At 33.8% G+C, this 17,651-nt stretch overlaps 1 protein-coding gene and 1 non-coding gene across 2 annotated transcripts in view; both read left to right on the top strand.

Moving 5' to 3' along the window:
- Cow (Proteoglycan Cow) overlaps nucleotides 1-17,651 on the top strand; it is a 171,130-nt gene that overhangs the window by 74,715 nt on the left and 78,764 nt on the right. Inside the window, exon 2 of the mRNA XM_072527093.1 lies at nucleotides 14,316-14,373. Within this exon, the coding sequence (XP_072383194.1) occupies nucleotides 14,316-14,373 (58 nt within the window). The remainder of the gene's footprint in view (nucleotides 1-14,315; nucleotides 14,374-17,651) is intronic.
- Nucleotides 17,549-17,620, top strand: TRNAP-UGG (transfer RNA proline (anticodon UGG)). The gene has a single exon. It is a non-coding gene; the product is annotated as a tRNA-Pro (tRNA).

Below are 17,651 nucleotides of genomic sequence, written 5' to 3'. Positions count from 1 at the left end.
CGAAGAATGTGGAAAATATCTTGGACACAACACATAACAAATGCGGAAACGTTACGAAGAATGAAAAAAGATAAAGAAATACTCAACACTATAAAGAAAAGAAAAATGAGCTACTTTGGTCATACTAAGAAACGAGAAATACGAATTGATGCGGCTGGTCATACAAGGGAAGGTGGAAGGCAAAAGAGGACCGGGGAGAAAACGCATGTCCTGGCTGAAGAATCTGAGACAATGGAGTGGAAAAACGTCAATAGAACTTTTCAGAACGGCTGCAGATAGAGTCAAATGGGCCATGATGATCGCCAATGTCCTTAGGTATGGGGCACGTTAAGAAGAAGATCGAATTTATGTAATTTTTGTAATGAATTCATGTAATATTGTGGGACAGTCGTAGTGACTCAAACTCAAAGAGAGAAATCATACAAAGAGTCCATTACAAATTGCTCACAGTGAAAAACTCAAAAACAAAACTAGTACACGCTCTAATGTTCTAGTGCGTGATATGTTGAATGTAAACCATAAAATGTCGGGCGGACGTAATTTCGGCCGGAAAAAGAGCAGGTACTAAAAGCCGGTAGGTAAATTCGGCCGGAGGTTTTAAGTTGCTTCCTTATCTCAAAGGTATTTTCGGCCGCAAATCAAATAAAATAACAGAATGCTTTATATTAAAATATTTCTTTATTTCAATAAAATTATTACATCAACTTATTTCTATAAATTAAGTAAACTATAAATTTTTAAAAAACGTTTTGATGTGATACAGATTTAACGAAATTAATTCTAGAAATATTGTCAGATCGAAGCATATTTACCATGTTTTCGATAAATTTTAGTTTGTTTTTTACTTGTTTGTCTTTAATTTTTGCTGGAATATTTAAATTTTTTATTTTTAAATATGCATCGATCTGACAATCTTTTAATTTTTCTATAAAAATAAATATAGAAGGGTGACTTGAATAAAAACTAGAATTAAAGTGCGAATGGAATGATTCGCAGGCATTTGTGGTTCTTTTAATTGATGGGTTTTCATATGCCCATATATTTGGTGGAAAATGAGATTCTGGCGCTATGTAGTTTTCTAATAAATAGTCTGCGTATTTATCTAGAAGTTTATGGTCCGGTTTGTATGACATGAGATCAAATATGAAACAATCTTCAACTTCAGAGGGGTCTAAATAAGTTAGCCCAAAAGTATGAGTAAGCCATTTGCTTTCCTCGCAGTTTTTATCTTTATACATTTGGGTTAACCCTAATGATTGTATTTTCCTATACCACGCCTGGTGCAAGTGGAATCTACAACCATTTAGTTTGGTTTTGGGAAAGACAACTTTTAATGCGTTATGAATTGCGATTTCAAAATCCACAAATACCTCCTTCGGTTCAAAAACAATATTATAAAGTTCAAAAATTTTAGATTTTACCAACAGAAAAAGTCTCATATATGTGTCACTGGTCTTATTGGGCAACAGACAATACAAAAGAGGAACATAATGCCCATTTTCCAGTCCATGGATGGTAAATAACTGATAAAAATATTTTGTACAATAAGAAAATGTGCCATCCATGTAAAAATCTTTCATTTTACATAAACTTATTATATTTGTATGGCAAGAAAAAACAATGATATTATCAGCTGTGCTGTTAATAAACAAAAAATTTTCACCTGTTGTGGTTTTCGGTCCATAACTATCGAGTACAGAATGTACATCGTGAATATCCTTAGGCAGGGCTGGTAAGAGCTTACGGCGGCTGTTGTACAAATTTCTTCTTATTAGACTGACATCTATCGATGACAAATTCTCTGGCAAATGATTTGAAAGAACGCTTTTAATAATTTTTGAAGGTTTCTCCGATATGTCTTCCTCAGCTTTGCGCTTGCATGAAGTCGTCACTATTTTTCTCTCCAACGTAGTTTCATCGGACTCGTGGTTGTGGATTAATTCACTTCTAGTAACTGTGTATTCCGCACCAACAGTGTACAGTTTGGCTAAACATCTTAAATTTTTCTTTATACACCTCCAACGTACTTCACCACTTTTTAATACGTCCTGTTTACAAAACTGAAACTTTTCTACAACTAGTAAGTCACAACCGCGTGAACTCTTAATTACTGAAACAGATGCCATCGTATACAAATAATATATTTTATGCTTTCTATCGACTAGTAGCTTCAAGATAAGTTATAATACTGACTAGCTATAATAATTTTATACCTGTTATTTGTGAATTTTATACATTTAAAGGAATAATCTTAAGTAGGTACAACATAGTTATTAGAATAAAGAGATAAGTAAATTAAAGGTATTTCCGACAGGTACACAGGATTAGGTATTTCCAAATAAATACACAATTAATATTTTACAGAAACTATGAAGCGTAATTACCAATATTTTAATCTCATCGTAAACATCAACCCCTCGGCCGAAATTACCCCTGTCATAAATGGTACCCCTTGATTTATGCAGGTAGGCCAAGGGATTACCGGCCGAAATTACGCCCGCCGAAAATGTCCCGCTTAAGATTTTTAATCCTACAAACTTAATACACTACATGTCCTTACTAAAAAATTGACATGAAATTTACTTATTTTATGATTTATTGTACATTGTAATGAGCAGATTGCAACTAACGGTTTACTACATTTAAAACGTTGAATAACAGTAATCCAATCTAAAATTATTAAAGCGACACTGGACAAAAAATGTGAATAAACCAAACATAAAATTCCGGATAATTTTAATATGTTTAAAATACTTGTCACTGTTGTATTTATTTGTACAAATTTAAAATCAATAGGTGTATGCAATAAATTTAAATATATAGAAACACCAGATTCAATTAATTATGATAGAACCTACAATATAGGCATAATGCAATAAAATGGAAATATCTATGTAGTAAAAAGTGTTTAAATTAATATCAACATAATATTATTAGAAGTCTCATGAACAAAATAAATATATATTAATTAATTTATGTATATCGCTCATTTGAAGCAATATTAAAATGACGGTAGAGTTAAATTGGACTATGTAACAATTTGGAAGATTTTCGTCGAAATCGAAGTCAGTAGTGGTTTGTATAACTATATGTCATAGACCATTATAATTCGAAACCAGCATACTTTATAGGTTAGATTAGCTATTTATTTGTGACGTTTGACATTTATTTGTTGATAAGGAATAGTATAATAGTAATGTATTTGTTAATTAATTCAACAATAACGAACAACATGTTAAATGTCTATTTCGTTACAGAACTACGGAGTTTTTCGCTTTGGGAGAGACTTGATTTATTTACTTTTCTTTCGCCCGGAGCTTCTTCAGCTAGACTCACTTTTTTAACAATTTAGCTTTAATTTTTGCCGAGGTTTTCTCGATTCCATCGCTTTGTTAGTGCCCTTACATCCAAATCTTGGGAAATGAGTAGTTTTTCTCTATTTGAAAGATTATATTCTACTACAGTCCTTTGTCCTCTGATATTTTCAAATAGTCCGGTAAAATAAGGATGCAACCTCGGAATAAAAGATAATAAGCTGAAAATTTGCATACGTCTTTATTTTGATGGTATAAAACTTAACTCAAAAGTCTCATATAATCACGTGTCCGCGACTTAAGATATTTAAGGTCAAAGGTCACGAAAATGAGTTTTCTGCAAATATCTCGTTTCCCTTACACTTTATGACATTTAAGGTGGTAAGAAAAATTGTAGAATGGAAAATTCTCTTCAATTTTTGTCCCAAGTACTTTTATGTACCTTCAACCCTTCTTAAGATAGAGCGCAAAGAGTGGGGGACCGCTTACCTGTGTACACGGTAACGCGAAGTCAGCCAGTAGGATTCAATAAATAATAAGTTATATAGTTAATTATTCACTTAAAATACTATTATTATCATTAAATTTTTATTATTTATTATTTCATAAACTATATTTATAGATATTAATTATAAAATATATATTTTTTATATAATATTTATTTTATTTTTAACAAACATACAATATTAAATGAAATATTTCAAATGAACTTTAATGATATTTTTAATAGCTGTATATACGATAAATTAAGATCAGGTGCAGAATTCAACAATAATCATTTTTATATTTAATTAAATACTGAAAAAATCATATTTATTATTTTTTTAAATTATATATTTATTTATTAATCCAATAATCGATTTATTAAAGTTACAAATATTATATATATTCTTTTATTATGTATGGTTAATATTTTTGTATTAATTTTCTTCTTCATCGTCTTCTTCTTGTTCTTCTTCTTCCTCTGACTGCTCAATATCGGATTCATCATCATCATTCTCGTTTATTAAAGTATCAGAATAAAAATATTCAAGAGTATTACATTGCCCACAAATTAACGTACATTCCAATCCTGATTTCCTGCATCCGCAATTAGAACCACAACCTTTCTTGCAATTGCAAAATATTGTATTCATCAGTTTTTCTGGTGCTGGCGGTAATAATGTTGTTATTGGTTCCAGGAATTCATTTTGCATTACCCAACCGAATTTTTGGGGTTCTAAATCATTTCCCAACCAAATTTGGGTCTGATAATAGACACGAATGATATGCAGAGATTTGTATTTTGAGATATAATATTCGTAGTAATATGGACGAAAAGTATTTTATTTAATATTGTATGTTTTTTAAAAATAAAATAAATATTATATAAAAAATATATATTTTATAATTAATATCTATAAATATAGTTTATTAAATAATAAATAATAAAAATTTAATGATAATAATAGTATTTTAAGTGAATAATTAACTGTATAACTTATTATTTATTGAATCCTACTGGCTGACTTCGCGTTACCGTGTACACAGGTAAGCGGTTCCCCACTCTTTGCGCTCTATCTTAAGAAGGGTTGAAGGTACATAAAAGTACTTGAGACAAAAATTGAAGAGAATTTTCCATTCTACAATTTTTCTTACCACCTTAAATGTCATAAAGTGTAAGGGAAACGAGATATTTGCAGAAAACTTATTTTCGTGACCTTTGACCTTAAATATCTTAAGTCGCGGACACGTGATTATATGAGACTTTTGAGGTAAGTTTTATACCATTAAAATAAAGACGTATGCAAATTTTCAGCTTATTATCTTTCATTTCGAGGTTTGCCCCCTTTTTTGCCTTATTTTACTGGATTAAAAGGCATATTTGTGTTGTTCTTTGTGAGGGAAAAAGTATTGCTAATATGTTACTCATTTGTGCTGCCGAAGTCAGACAAAATAACACCGTTTTTATTTCTGATATCCTCGTTATATCGTGGTTTTATCCCTGGTACTATTTCATCACCAACACGAGCGTTAAAGTCACCCATAATAAACATATATTCATTCAATAATAATCAATGATTGATCAAAGAAAGATTCTATGTAAACAATAAAATAGTATAACAAAATAATAATATGCTCCGCCATAAACGCACTCCTAAATGTTTAGGTATTATGTTTGACAAAACTCTATCATACAGGCAATACCTTTGCTGTATTACTCAGCTAAGGTCCGCACTGGAAACAACGTAGAGAAAAATGTGCTACAACTTGGTGTGGTGTTGGGTTCCCGCTACGGCTAAACCAACAGATTCTTCATGTTGCATTTTCATACAATATAGATCAGGGGTTCCCAAACTTTTTTGTACCACGCCTCCTTTTGTTGAAATGAAAGATTCTCTCACTTAGCAATCAATTGTATGGACCTAGGAGCAAAACAGAAAAGAAATAGGTATATTAAGATATAACAATATCAGTTTTCGTTAAATACAAAAATTATTATAAAAATTAATGGGAAAATCCCAGTAGTTGGCTGTACACCATCGTTTAAAAAACTTATATAGAAGTAAAACACTTCACATTTGTATTTAGGTATAAAAAATATAATTAAAACTTTTAAAAAGTGTCGTCAAAATTTATACAGTAGCATAACGTGGCGTCTTCGATCTAGATCAGATCATCTTCAGTGCCTTCTTTTGTCATTGAAGCTAACACTAAAATTGTAGCTGGGACATCAATATATGGTTTTACATTGTTACAGATTTAAATTCTAATGTGACTCAAGGTCGATGACATTGGATAAAAATTTTTAATACTTAAAGAGCAACATGTTTCTTTGCTCGACTTTAACACGTGGTTCTATTAGGTTGATTAGTGAGATGGATGGGCTTGAATTTTCTTTACTAGTATGCCTATTCGTGGCTGAGTTTTAGTAATTGTACAACCCAAGTCACTAGCAACATCAACTTTATTCCGATACTTTGTTTTAATTGCCACACGTGTTGAAAATGCTTTTTCGCGCAAATAGGTGCTTGAAAAATGAACGAAGAGCTTCCCGTGATACACTAGAATACACATTGAAATATTTTAACCAAAATTAATCACGTTTTATTTGCAAAGCATCTTCTTGGAGTGATTTAGGCATGAAGTCTATGTTGACATGGAATGGGTCAATTGACATTCTGTAAATACTATCGACACAAGTGTTTGAGAAGTATTTCTGGAACTCTTCAATTAGGCTCTCCAAATGGTTTAATATTTGGATTATCAAACTTGATCCTTCATAAATATCCTTCAAGCGTATTACTTCTGAGATTGACTCTACTTTAGGGAAATTTAAATAATTGCAGGGATTTGCTGATATTTTACACCTCCACAGTTGCAATTTCTCAATATACATCTTGATCTAACTATATTTGAGTTTCCACCCTGCAGTTTTAGGTTAAGGCTGTTCAACGAGTCAAAGATGCCTGACAAATAAGCCAATATTACTTGGGTACAAAGTTTTTTGAAGGCCACGCTTAATTAATTTTGCTTTTGATGTTCCAAGTAGGTGATTACTTCATCTCGAAGGTCAAATAATCTTGTCAACATGTTTCCTTTTGAGAGCCATCGTACCTATGTACAGCAGTGTTTTGTGATCACTTCCTAATTCTTCACGAAGAGTTTTAAACAGTCAAGTATTCAACCAAATCTTAGTACCAAATAATAGTTCTCTTTTTATTTTCTTCACACAATCAACCATTTTTATATGTCACAACAAAGTTTTATCCTTATTTCTTTTTCTTTTGCTACTATACAATTTAGGATTATTCTTATGAGTGACTATGTGTTTATCATTTTTGTTTGTAATAATCCTCAAATAGGTGTTTTATCCCCAATAACGCTATATGGATCTGACAATAAAGGTTTAATTTTGAATTCAACTCGTTCTTGACTAATACCTTATCTCCTAGTTTACATATATGTTATTTTGCCCGTTCTTGCATCATATGTTTCTAATGTGTTTTGACCGTGTTAGTGTTTCTCTAATTTTTTTGTGGCTTCTTGTAATCTGTATTTTAGTTCCATGGGAGAGTGGTCAAAGTTGTACAGGTGTTCCATTTCGATTTTTACATTTGTAGGCAGTCTACAGGTTTTTTCCAACACTAATTCGAATGGTGTGTAACATTTCTGAGTGTACCGAAATTTTGTATGAGAAACAGTAATATTTTACCCACGTACTTTAATGTGTTGAGAATTTTGACAGTTAAATCCTATGATACGCATTTAAATGTTTTTGGGAAAAAGGAGTATTTTCTAAAGCCAATTTTTCCAATCAAGCCAATTAAAGACCATTTTCCAATAGTCTCGTGGTGATATGCTCTGGATACTCCAAATTGGGTTTAACCTCCACTACACTAAGTAGGCAGGGAGAGAAAATTTAACACCGAAAGAGAGGAAACATAAAGAATGGATGAATGAGGAAATACTACAGTTGATGTGTGAAAGAAGGGTACACAAAACAAATAATCCGATAAGATACAAAGAAACAGATAAACTGATAAAAAAGAAAATAAGAGAAGCTAGAGAAAGATGGCTAAGTGAGCAATGCCAGGAGTTGGAACAACTGGAGCGAAAATATGACTTTTTTAATGTACACAAAAAGATTAAAGAAATGACAGGAAGGAGAAGAACAACACAGATAGGACAGATCAAAGATACAGATGGTATACTCATAACAGATTTACAACAAAAAATGAATCGATGGACAGAATACATATCACAACTTTTTGATGACAAAGATAGACAAGAAATCTCAAACGAATATACAGATGATACAGGGCCTGATATAATCAGAGAAGAAATAGATTATGCAATCAAACAAGCGAAAAGTGGTAAGGCCCCCGGTCCTGATGAAATTCCCGTAGAACTGCTCAAACTTATGGACGATGAATCTATTAAAATACTCCTAGATCTATTTAACACAATATATAGAACTGGAATAATACCTAGGGAATGGCTCCGTTCGACCTTTATACTACTGCCAAAAAAGGCAAATACAAGGGAATGCAGCGAATATCGTACGATAGCTTTGATGAGTCATGCTCTAAAACTGTTCCTGAAAATAATCCATAATAGGATCTATAGGAAATTAGACGCAGACATCAGTAACACTCAGATGGGATTCAGAAAAGGGCTGGGTACAAGGGAGGCTCTGTTTGCAATGAACGTTCTCTCACAGAGATGCTTAGACATGAACCAAGAAATTTACACCTGCTTTATTGATTTCGAAAAGGCCTTTGACAAAGTACAACATGAACCACTAAGACAAATTCTAATAAAGAAAAATATAGACAGCCGAGATATTCGAATTATATGCAACCTATATTGGAATCAAACAGCAAATGTGAAGGTTGAGGGTAGGCTAACAGAAGAAATTCAAATCCGTCGAGGAGTCCGGCAGGGATGCATCTTGTCGCCACTTTTGTTTAATCTGTATAGTGAAGCTATTTGTGAACAAGCACTCGAGGAAGAAGATCTTGGTCTGATAATAAATGGTGAGACGATCAACAATATAAGGTATGCTGACGATACGGTTCTCCTAACGGGAACGCTAGTAGAACTACAACATCTCGTTCAAAGTCTCAATATATATTGTAACAGTTACGGCTTGAAAATTAATTTGAAAAAAACTAAATTTATGGTAATCACGAAATCCAAGAACATCAGAGCTAATCTTGTAATAGACAATACAACGATTGAGCGTGTGTCCTGTTATAAATATCTAGGTGCTTGGATCACAGACGATACTGATCAAACAAAAGAGATTAGATGTAGAATAGAAATCGCTAGATCAGTCTTTAATAGAATGCGCAAACTCTTTTGCAATCGTGATATCAACATAAAGTTACGAATACGAATGCTGCGGTGTTATGTCTTTTCTACCCTGTTGTATGGAGTAGAGGCTTGGACACTAAAACAGTTGACCACAAAAAACATCGAAGCTTTCGAGATGTGGTGCTATAGGCGCATTCTCAGAATATCATGGATGGACCGCGTCACTAACACGCAAGTACTCCAAACTTTAGACAAAAGATGCGAAATTCTAAATGAGATAAAAACTAGAAAGATGGAATACTTGGGGCACATTGTGAGAGGTGAAAAGTACGAACTTTTAAGAAATATCATGCAGGGCAAAATTAAGGGCAAAAGAAGTGTGGGAAGAAGAAAAATATCGTGGCTTCGTAATCTACGTGAATGGTTCGGGTGTAGTTCGATTGAACTTTTTAGGCGCGCTGCTAACAAAGTCGCAGTGGCCATGATGATTTCCAATCTCCGCTAGGAGTGGCACGAGAAGAAGAAGACACTAAGTAATTCTGCAATGAGATTGGTCTATAATACGGCGAAATACAGAGCTCCCATCTGACACAACACCACTCAAGTCAACAAACTTAAAACTGAAATTATCTCAATCAAGCAAACAATAACAGAATGTGTCAAAACCATATCCACATACTGGTTTTCCACACTGAGTCACTTTACCCTCTTAATTTCTTACTTCAACTCTACTGAAAGGTTCAGTCTATGCATTTCCTGAATCGTGTTGTACGTCTTTCCTTGTGCGAACAAACTCCTCACATTCCATGTCCCGAAATTTAAAAAGGATTTGTTCTCACTCAGTTAGTTGCCGCATTCGGATGGCTCCTCCTCGCGGAGATTCTTAGCACCACTCGACCATTAAAGGTCCGCCGCGGACTAGGGGCCATGTGATTGACCGTACTTTGCATGGTTATTGTTCTAGGGAAATCTGAAGATCTTTAATGGTTTCCCGTCGCCTTCTACATCCTTATGCCATTGACCACTAATAGGTTCATCCGCCTTATGAGCCAATTTCTCAACCCCAGGACAAAAAAGTGCCCTACCACTTACTACCTGATTAGCCGTTGGTCAGTTAGTGGGGGATTGCTTATACCGGCAATCACTCGGTGAAATTAAGCCTACAGGATTTTTTTTTACTTTCCAACAGCCTTAATCCAGTAATGACATTACTGCTGCCTAATGCCATATCCTCAGTTGATCCGCGGGTACTTATTTGGCTATGCCTTATTCGTGCCTGTCCTGCATGTCTATAGGAATTTTCCCTATCAGCCACTGGGACGCGCCGTGTCGGGGTTGAGGACTTCCCCCCGCCTAGTCTGTCTTACGCAAAGTACTGAAGGGCCCCTACTCAATTCAAAGCTCCTCCTCCACGCAAGTTGAGACCAGCCACGGGGCGATCCATGAACATTATTAATCTGATTTTAACCGTGCCGGTCTGAGACTTTTCGGGGAGAGCTCTAAACTTAGCAGGACTCCGCGCAGGATAGTCTGAGTGAAAGAGTTCTCATCCTTAACACGTTTTCTCAAAATGGTTAATAGAAAACTTCCTATTGATACATAGGATAAGTATGAATAATGTCTAACGAAATTAAGAACCGCGAATTGACTGAAAACATTACATATAGGGGTGCAGCTGTGACTTTTGATTGATTTCGAATGAAAATACCATAAAACTGCAGAAGATGAGGTCCACCCTGGGCACCAGGTAGCTTGAGGGCAATCGTCATTATCATATTTGTATTCAGCGACCACTAGAACCCACGAGTTGTGACTGTCGACTAATTTAGAACGACAAACACCAGGAGACAAGGTCCACTCTGGGCACCAGGTAGCTCGAGGACCATTGTCTTTATCTTTTTATATTCAGCTACCTCGAAAACCCAAGAGTTATTACTATCGACTGACTTAGAATTAAATTAACATACTCCAGAAGACGAGGCCCATTCTGGGCACCAGGTAGCTTGAGGATCATCGTTGTTATCATATTCGTGATCCTCAAAACTCCCCCAAGTAACAAAATTAAACTTATTCCTGTCAGTATTTCCTTAGTTGCAAATTTTTCATTTTCTATGTATTTTGAAAAAGCATTTTTCTTACGCACAAAATGCAATTTTCATTTTACCACCATGGATTTTGTTTAGCAACTTTCCTGACACTTTCACGAATCGAATGCAAAAAGTAGCAATGCGATTCATCTTGCTGCGGAAAATTGGTAGGCTTAGTGCTTCATTTCATTGCCTATTAAGGATTACTATCTGCATTTAAATATAAATGTAGTTTTTCCAAGCGATTAACATACTTTTGATATAGATATATACAATCTCTGTTTGTATATTTTAGTATATTAAACATATATATTTAAACCACATATTTATACGCTGTACAATACATAATTAAATAAATCTTATAATTAAGATTAAAATTACTGTTTCAATAAAACTATGGTACTCCTTTTAAGATCGACAAAGAAAAAGAATAGCGTATATTTTTCGATGAAATTAAAAGTTTTCTAAAACTTTCTAAATTATTTTATAAGATTAGGTACAATATATTTTCATTAGAAAACAATAAAATATCCACTAGATAACCCCTAAACACGAGATAAAAACTGTTTCTACGTTCCTGTCTGATTTTATTTGGAAATTCAAAAGTATCGAAAATCGTTTATTCATATTAGAAACCCCCAATCGAACTCGAGAATTTTCTCATAAAATTTCTGTAAAGGGCTTCCTCTAGACCGAATTGAAGAAATGAAAAGGGGAAATAAAGAGAATTTCATCCGTAGGTTGGAGTGGTATTCGTCAACATCTGCGGATATTTCTGGAAGGCATAGGCGTTTGCACTTGAAAGTCCTCTACAAGAATTTAATGTTTAGAAATAAATTAAAATCGTCTAAAGTATGATGAAAAAAACAAAAATCCCATCTCCTGTCTTATAATAATGGGCTTCTCGGGCGTAGCCGGTGTTTTTAGTTAGGGAAATATAATTTGTATTGTGTTAACAAATTTATTACAATTTAAAAAGATTCTCTTTAAGAGTTTAATAACGTTTATTCATAAACATTGTCTTACTGTTTGTTGTGCCGCTCCTATCGGATTTTGGAGATCATCAAGACTATTTTGATCTTATTAACTGGATCTAAATAGTTCTTTCTTAGTGCGATCAAGATTCCCTTTTCCTTCGATTTTACCTTGCAATATATTTTAAAGCAATAAGTATTTTTGTTCTTTTATAAGGTGTGTCACATGTTGTGTGTTTCTAATTTTTGGATGCCGCCCTTATAAACGATTTATCTTTGCCGTCAAATTTAAGGCTTCAGTTTCGGCGATTTCTTTCTCATCGGAGCGATATCTCTTGCCAGAACATTTTTTAGATCGGAAGGAAGGTGGAGTGCAACTGCTGGGGGCAACTATACGGTGGGTACGGAAGCAATTCTTAATTGCTACCATTGGAAGCATTGCTATGAAGAAACAACAATTTTCTCTTCAACAAACGAGGTCTCTTCTTTGCAATTTCGGTCTTTAAATGCTCCAATAAACCAATGTTGCTCTATGTTTCGAATAGTCAATGAAAATAATTCTCTGCGGGTCCCAAAATACAGACACCATAAACTCTTCGGCGGTTTGTTGTGTCTTTGATCGCTTTGGACGGCTTTCTCGGGGTGCTGTCCACTTAACTGACTGCCCATTTGACTCCGGAGTAAAGTAATAAATCCATGTTTTATCCAATGTGACCTACCATGCAAAACTCCGACTTATTCAGATCAAACATGTCCAAACTACGCCGAGACTCATTAATTCGTTATTGTTTTTGCTCTGGTGTGAGATATCGCGGCACTCATTGGGAAAACAGCTCCCAAATGTTCGTGTATAATGGTGGAAAAATTTTTCCGCGTTTTTTTATTTTGTCGGGAATTACTGCCTTATTTTACCTTTAAGAGCGCTCGGCATCAATGTTGTCAGTACGACTGCGTTTAATTTAGCAAAACCCTTACTTTTGAAGTACCCATTTGTACCCTTTTGAACCCATCCATAACCCGATTCCATAAGTAGTCCAGATATAACGGTTTTCTGCTGAGAATTATTCTTATTATATAAATGGATTTGCTTGAAATTTTGACAGTAGAAAGAAAATAGCTCAAAGATCGAAATGTACTCTATCCCAATATGTGCTTCTGGGGTGAATAGAGCAAACAGAGCTGCAGGCTGCCTGAATTAAACAATATGGAGAAAATAAAATATCAAGAAAGAAATAAAAGGCAGCATTTACGAAAAATTGATGGTATAACATTATGAGGCTATAAGTAAGTACAGATATACGACGTAGATGTAAGGTGGAAAACATCAACGACTGGATAAGAAATATAAGAGTAGAATGGAACGATCATTTAAGCCGAATGACTACAAATAGAGTAGTAAAGCGGCAAGAGACGGTTCCCAATAGGAAGACGGTCAGTAGGAAAGACGAAAACGATGAAACGACAACTTACTGGAGGCCATTGAAAAACAGACAGAGTCATGTCTACATAAAAAAGAAGATATTTCTGAAAAAAGTATTAAATATATGGTTATTTTTCACATTCGCAATGAAAAAATAATAATTTAGTGTAGACTTGAAAGTCGAGAAATTCAATTTTGTCTAAAGAATGAGACAACGCTTACTAAAGGAGTTATGGCATGGGGTGCAATTTCATAAAGGAGTAGGCCTTCATTGATCTTCCACGAAGGGAACATAAATATTCAGAAGTACATTCAAAAACATAATAGATTTACTGAATATTTTACACATGGGATTAAACCACAATCAGTTGTATTAAAATTGACATTTCTTGTTTTCAACGTTTCGATTTCCAATCCGGATATCGTTATGAAAAACTCCTGAAATATTAATTGTAAATAATTCTATTATATACAATTTTTATTTATGACTGGTAAAAAGTACTGTGTTAAAATAAACATGTACGTGGCTACATATTTAAAATGTTTTTCTCTCTTTGACAAAAACCATGTAAAATGATGATTCATTTATTTAATTTTATATTAATAAACAATAATTTATGGTACAAGAATGTTAATCCTAATAAATACATCTTTTGGGTGACAAGTTAAAATGAAACAATAAAATAATATTTTGTTCTAATCGATATATCTCTTGTTTCAGGACGAAAATAGGTCTAACAAATCAGAAGAAAAGAAAAGATGGATACACGATCCCTCGAGTGAGTAATGATATAAAAGTAAATCTAAAATGGTATTATGTATTAATTTGCATATTATTTTACAAACGTTTGTGTGGGCTTTGGCAATTTAATAATATTTAATTATTTTGATTCCTCCTTGTGTCAGTTTTGCACAAGAAAGAACATATAAAAATAATATGACCACCCCAACAAATTCAAATACAATACAACATTAAATGCAAATCTGCAAGCCTTAAAGATTTAAGCCAGAATGTGTTAAAAAAAAATAGATATACAAGGGCGGTCCGATAAGTACTTAGAATACAAACGAAAAACAAAAATTTTGAAAAAGTTGTGATTTATTTCTCACCATGATCTCCTTTTAGCTCGATAAACTGGGCCCAAAGATGCTCCAACTTCTTGAACCCGTCTGAAAAATACGTTTTCTTCAGGTCTGCAAAATAGGCTTCCATGGCGGCGATGACTTTCTCATTCGACTTAAATTTCTACCCGGCGAGTGCCTTTTTCAAGTTTGGAAACAAACAGAAGTGGCACGGACCCAAATCTCTAGAATACGGTGGATATAGCAACAGTTTATAGCCCAATTCGACCAATTTCGCCATGGCAACGGTGTGAGTCGGTGTGTTGTCATGGTGGAAGAGCACTTTTTTCTCCGCCAAATGGGGTCGTCTTTTCTGCAATTCGGCGTCAAATCGGCCCAATAATTCGACTTAGTAGAGCCGTGTGACCATTTTTCCCTTCTTTAGGTAGTCGATAGAGTTGTTCCTTTGTGAATCCCAGAAGATGGTAGCTATCATCTTTCCGACCGATAGGACAGTCTTCGCCTTCTTCAAAGCATGTTCGCCGGGTACCGTCCACCTTTTCGACTGTTCCTTGGTATCTGGTGTGTAACAGTGGATCCATGTTTCTCCGACGGTTACGAAACGACATAGAAACCCCTTAGGATTACGCTTAAATAGCGTCAAACACTACTCTGAAATGGTCTTACGGTTGCGTTTGTTGTCCGAAGTAAAGAAACGCGGTACCCATCGCGCCGTTAGCTTTCTTATGCCCAAAAGTTTATGCAGAATATGAAATACGTGGTCTTTTGAGATGCCTACTGTCTCAGCTATCTTGCGCATCTTCATTCCGTGGTCTTCTAATACGAGATCACGGATTTTTTCCGTATTTAGTGTTTCTTTTTGATTGTTATTGGTTTTGTAGTTCCACTTACACCAGATAAAATCCATGTCTTAATAATACAAGTGCTCACCTGCGCTAATCAAAAAGTAGCCTAAATATCACTCTATATCTGATACCAGTGAACCAATACTATTTCTACTCGTATGTCTCTTTTAATTTGTTTTTATCAAGTTCAATCACATTGTAAAAATAGGGCTGGTTTAATCAATATATTCAAAAGGGATAATAATGCTTTTGTTGTTTCACATGGGAATGGAAAAGTATTTTTAGATAAGTGCGTAAATAATTATATAAAAAGTTATGAGTTTTTAAGTATTATATTCATTATACGGTTTCAATTCAGCAAGCTCATAAAAAAGTTTTCATTAAGTCATACTTTAGCGTGGTGATATTTTTCAATAATCCTAAAAGAAAATCTGCAATCTACGTGTTCTGAGACTATAATATTACATTAGTCATTAAACATTAGAAATAATTCAAAACTACCGCGTCTCTATATTTTTAGTAATGAAGTCACGTTTTTACCTTTAGCCTGCCTACTGAGAATAACTCAATTTAAAAAGTCGACGAGACAATAAATGTAGTTTGAAGCAAAAAATAAAGTATTGATCCATGGCTCTTGAATACTATTTCATATTTTTTTTTTGTTTGTTTTTTGATATTTTCCTATTTCCTCATTTCGTTTCTTATTTTTATAATAATATATTCTACTAACTTGTAGAAGTTGGCATTTTGTCTCATGAGCTTTCGTAACTATCTTATTTCATTTTTAGTTTTGTTTCTTTTGAAAGTTTTAGATCTCAAGATTCATACATTGGCAACTCTAGCCACGTAAGATATTTTCCATATTCTACTGTAAAACTACATTTCGAAATATGCTATTGCCATCATGGCTTTAATCAGAGAGGTTGCTTCTATAATATACAGAGTGGACCAAAAGTCTGTAAACGCCCTATTATCTCTTAAATAGATGGTCCGAATCTGTGGTCCGAATTAAACAAAAATAGGGATAGGGGAGGGTGGGGTAGATTTGGACGTTATTTTTCAGTAGGGAATATTTTCAAGATATTTTAATATTCTATAACTGATAATGGACAAATAAATAGTTGTATCTCTTGTCTTTGAATATTTATAGTGGAAACTGCGAAAAACCCACGAAAACAGAAAAAAATTTTTCTTCAACATTGTATTTGTCCAATTTCACAACACCATGGGGTATATTTGTACAGCTGTGGGGCACATTTGGACAATGAAAATAAGCATCTGTTAAAGCCCTGATAAACAAAAATTTATTTAATACACAAAGTACTACTTATGAACGAAATTAATTGTTTATAACATGAACATGTTTTACAAAGAAGTTATTATTTAATATTATAGGGAAAAAATAAGGTATTGAACTTTTCCCCAGCTTTCTTCGACTCCATCGCTTTCTGTGATATATGTGTTTCAGCTTTTTTTCGGTTATTCTTTTTTGGAATAGGTATCTTGTGGAGTTATCCTGTAATCTTTCGACTTTTATCTTTGTGGTATATTCTGGTGTTTTGTTATCACATCTATGTGTTTTCGTTCAGATTTTGCAAAATACCAAGAGAATATATTTCAACGACAAAATTTATTATTATATTGATAGGACACTTAAACACCCTGTATATAAGCAGATACAAAAGTGAAACTTTTATATCCGCATCATTATTAAACAACAAACAGCAGTCAATAAAATAAATTTACTCGTACTTACGAACACGTTATACAAATTTACAAAAAGTGGGGCTCAACAGGGATTTGAACCCGGGATCTCACACCCAAAGCGAAATTCATACCCCAAGACCATTGTTCCACTGCATAAGAAACAATTTCATTCATTTCACAATCGTTTAATATTAGTTAATTAGACTATTCTTAGGTGAAAGTAATTTATTACAAAATTAAAAACGTGACATTTAAAATGTTTCGATATATAAAATGAAGGTCATCAACACTAAATAAACAAAACGGTAATCAATATGGCGGCTCAATGGTCTAGGGGTATGATTCTCGCTTTGGGTGCGAGAGGTCCCGGGTTCAAATCCCGGTTGAGCCCAACTTTTTACTAACTAATATTATTAGTTAAT

The sequence above is a fragment of the Diabrotica undecimpunctata genome, chromosome 3 (genome assembly GCF_040954645.1).
Source record: "Diabrotica undecimpunctata isolate CICGRU chromosome 3, icDiaUnde3, whole genome shotgun sequence".
NCBI classification, from domain to species: domain Eukaryota; kingdom Metazoa; phylum Arthropoda; class Insecta; order Coleoptera; family Chrysomelidae; genus Diabrotica; species Diabrotica undecimpunctata.
This window is presented reverse-complemented; position numbering and strand designations above follow the sequence as displayed.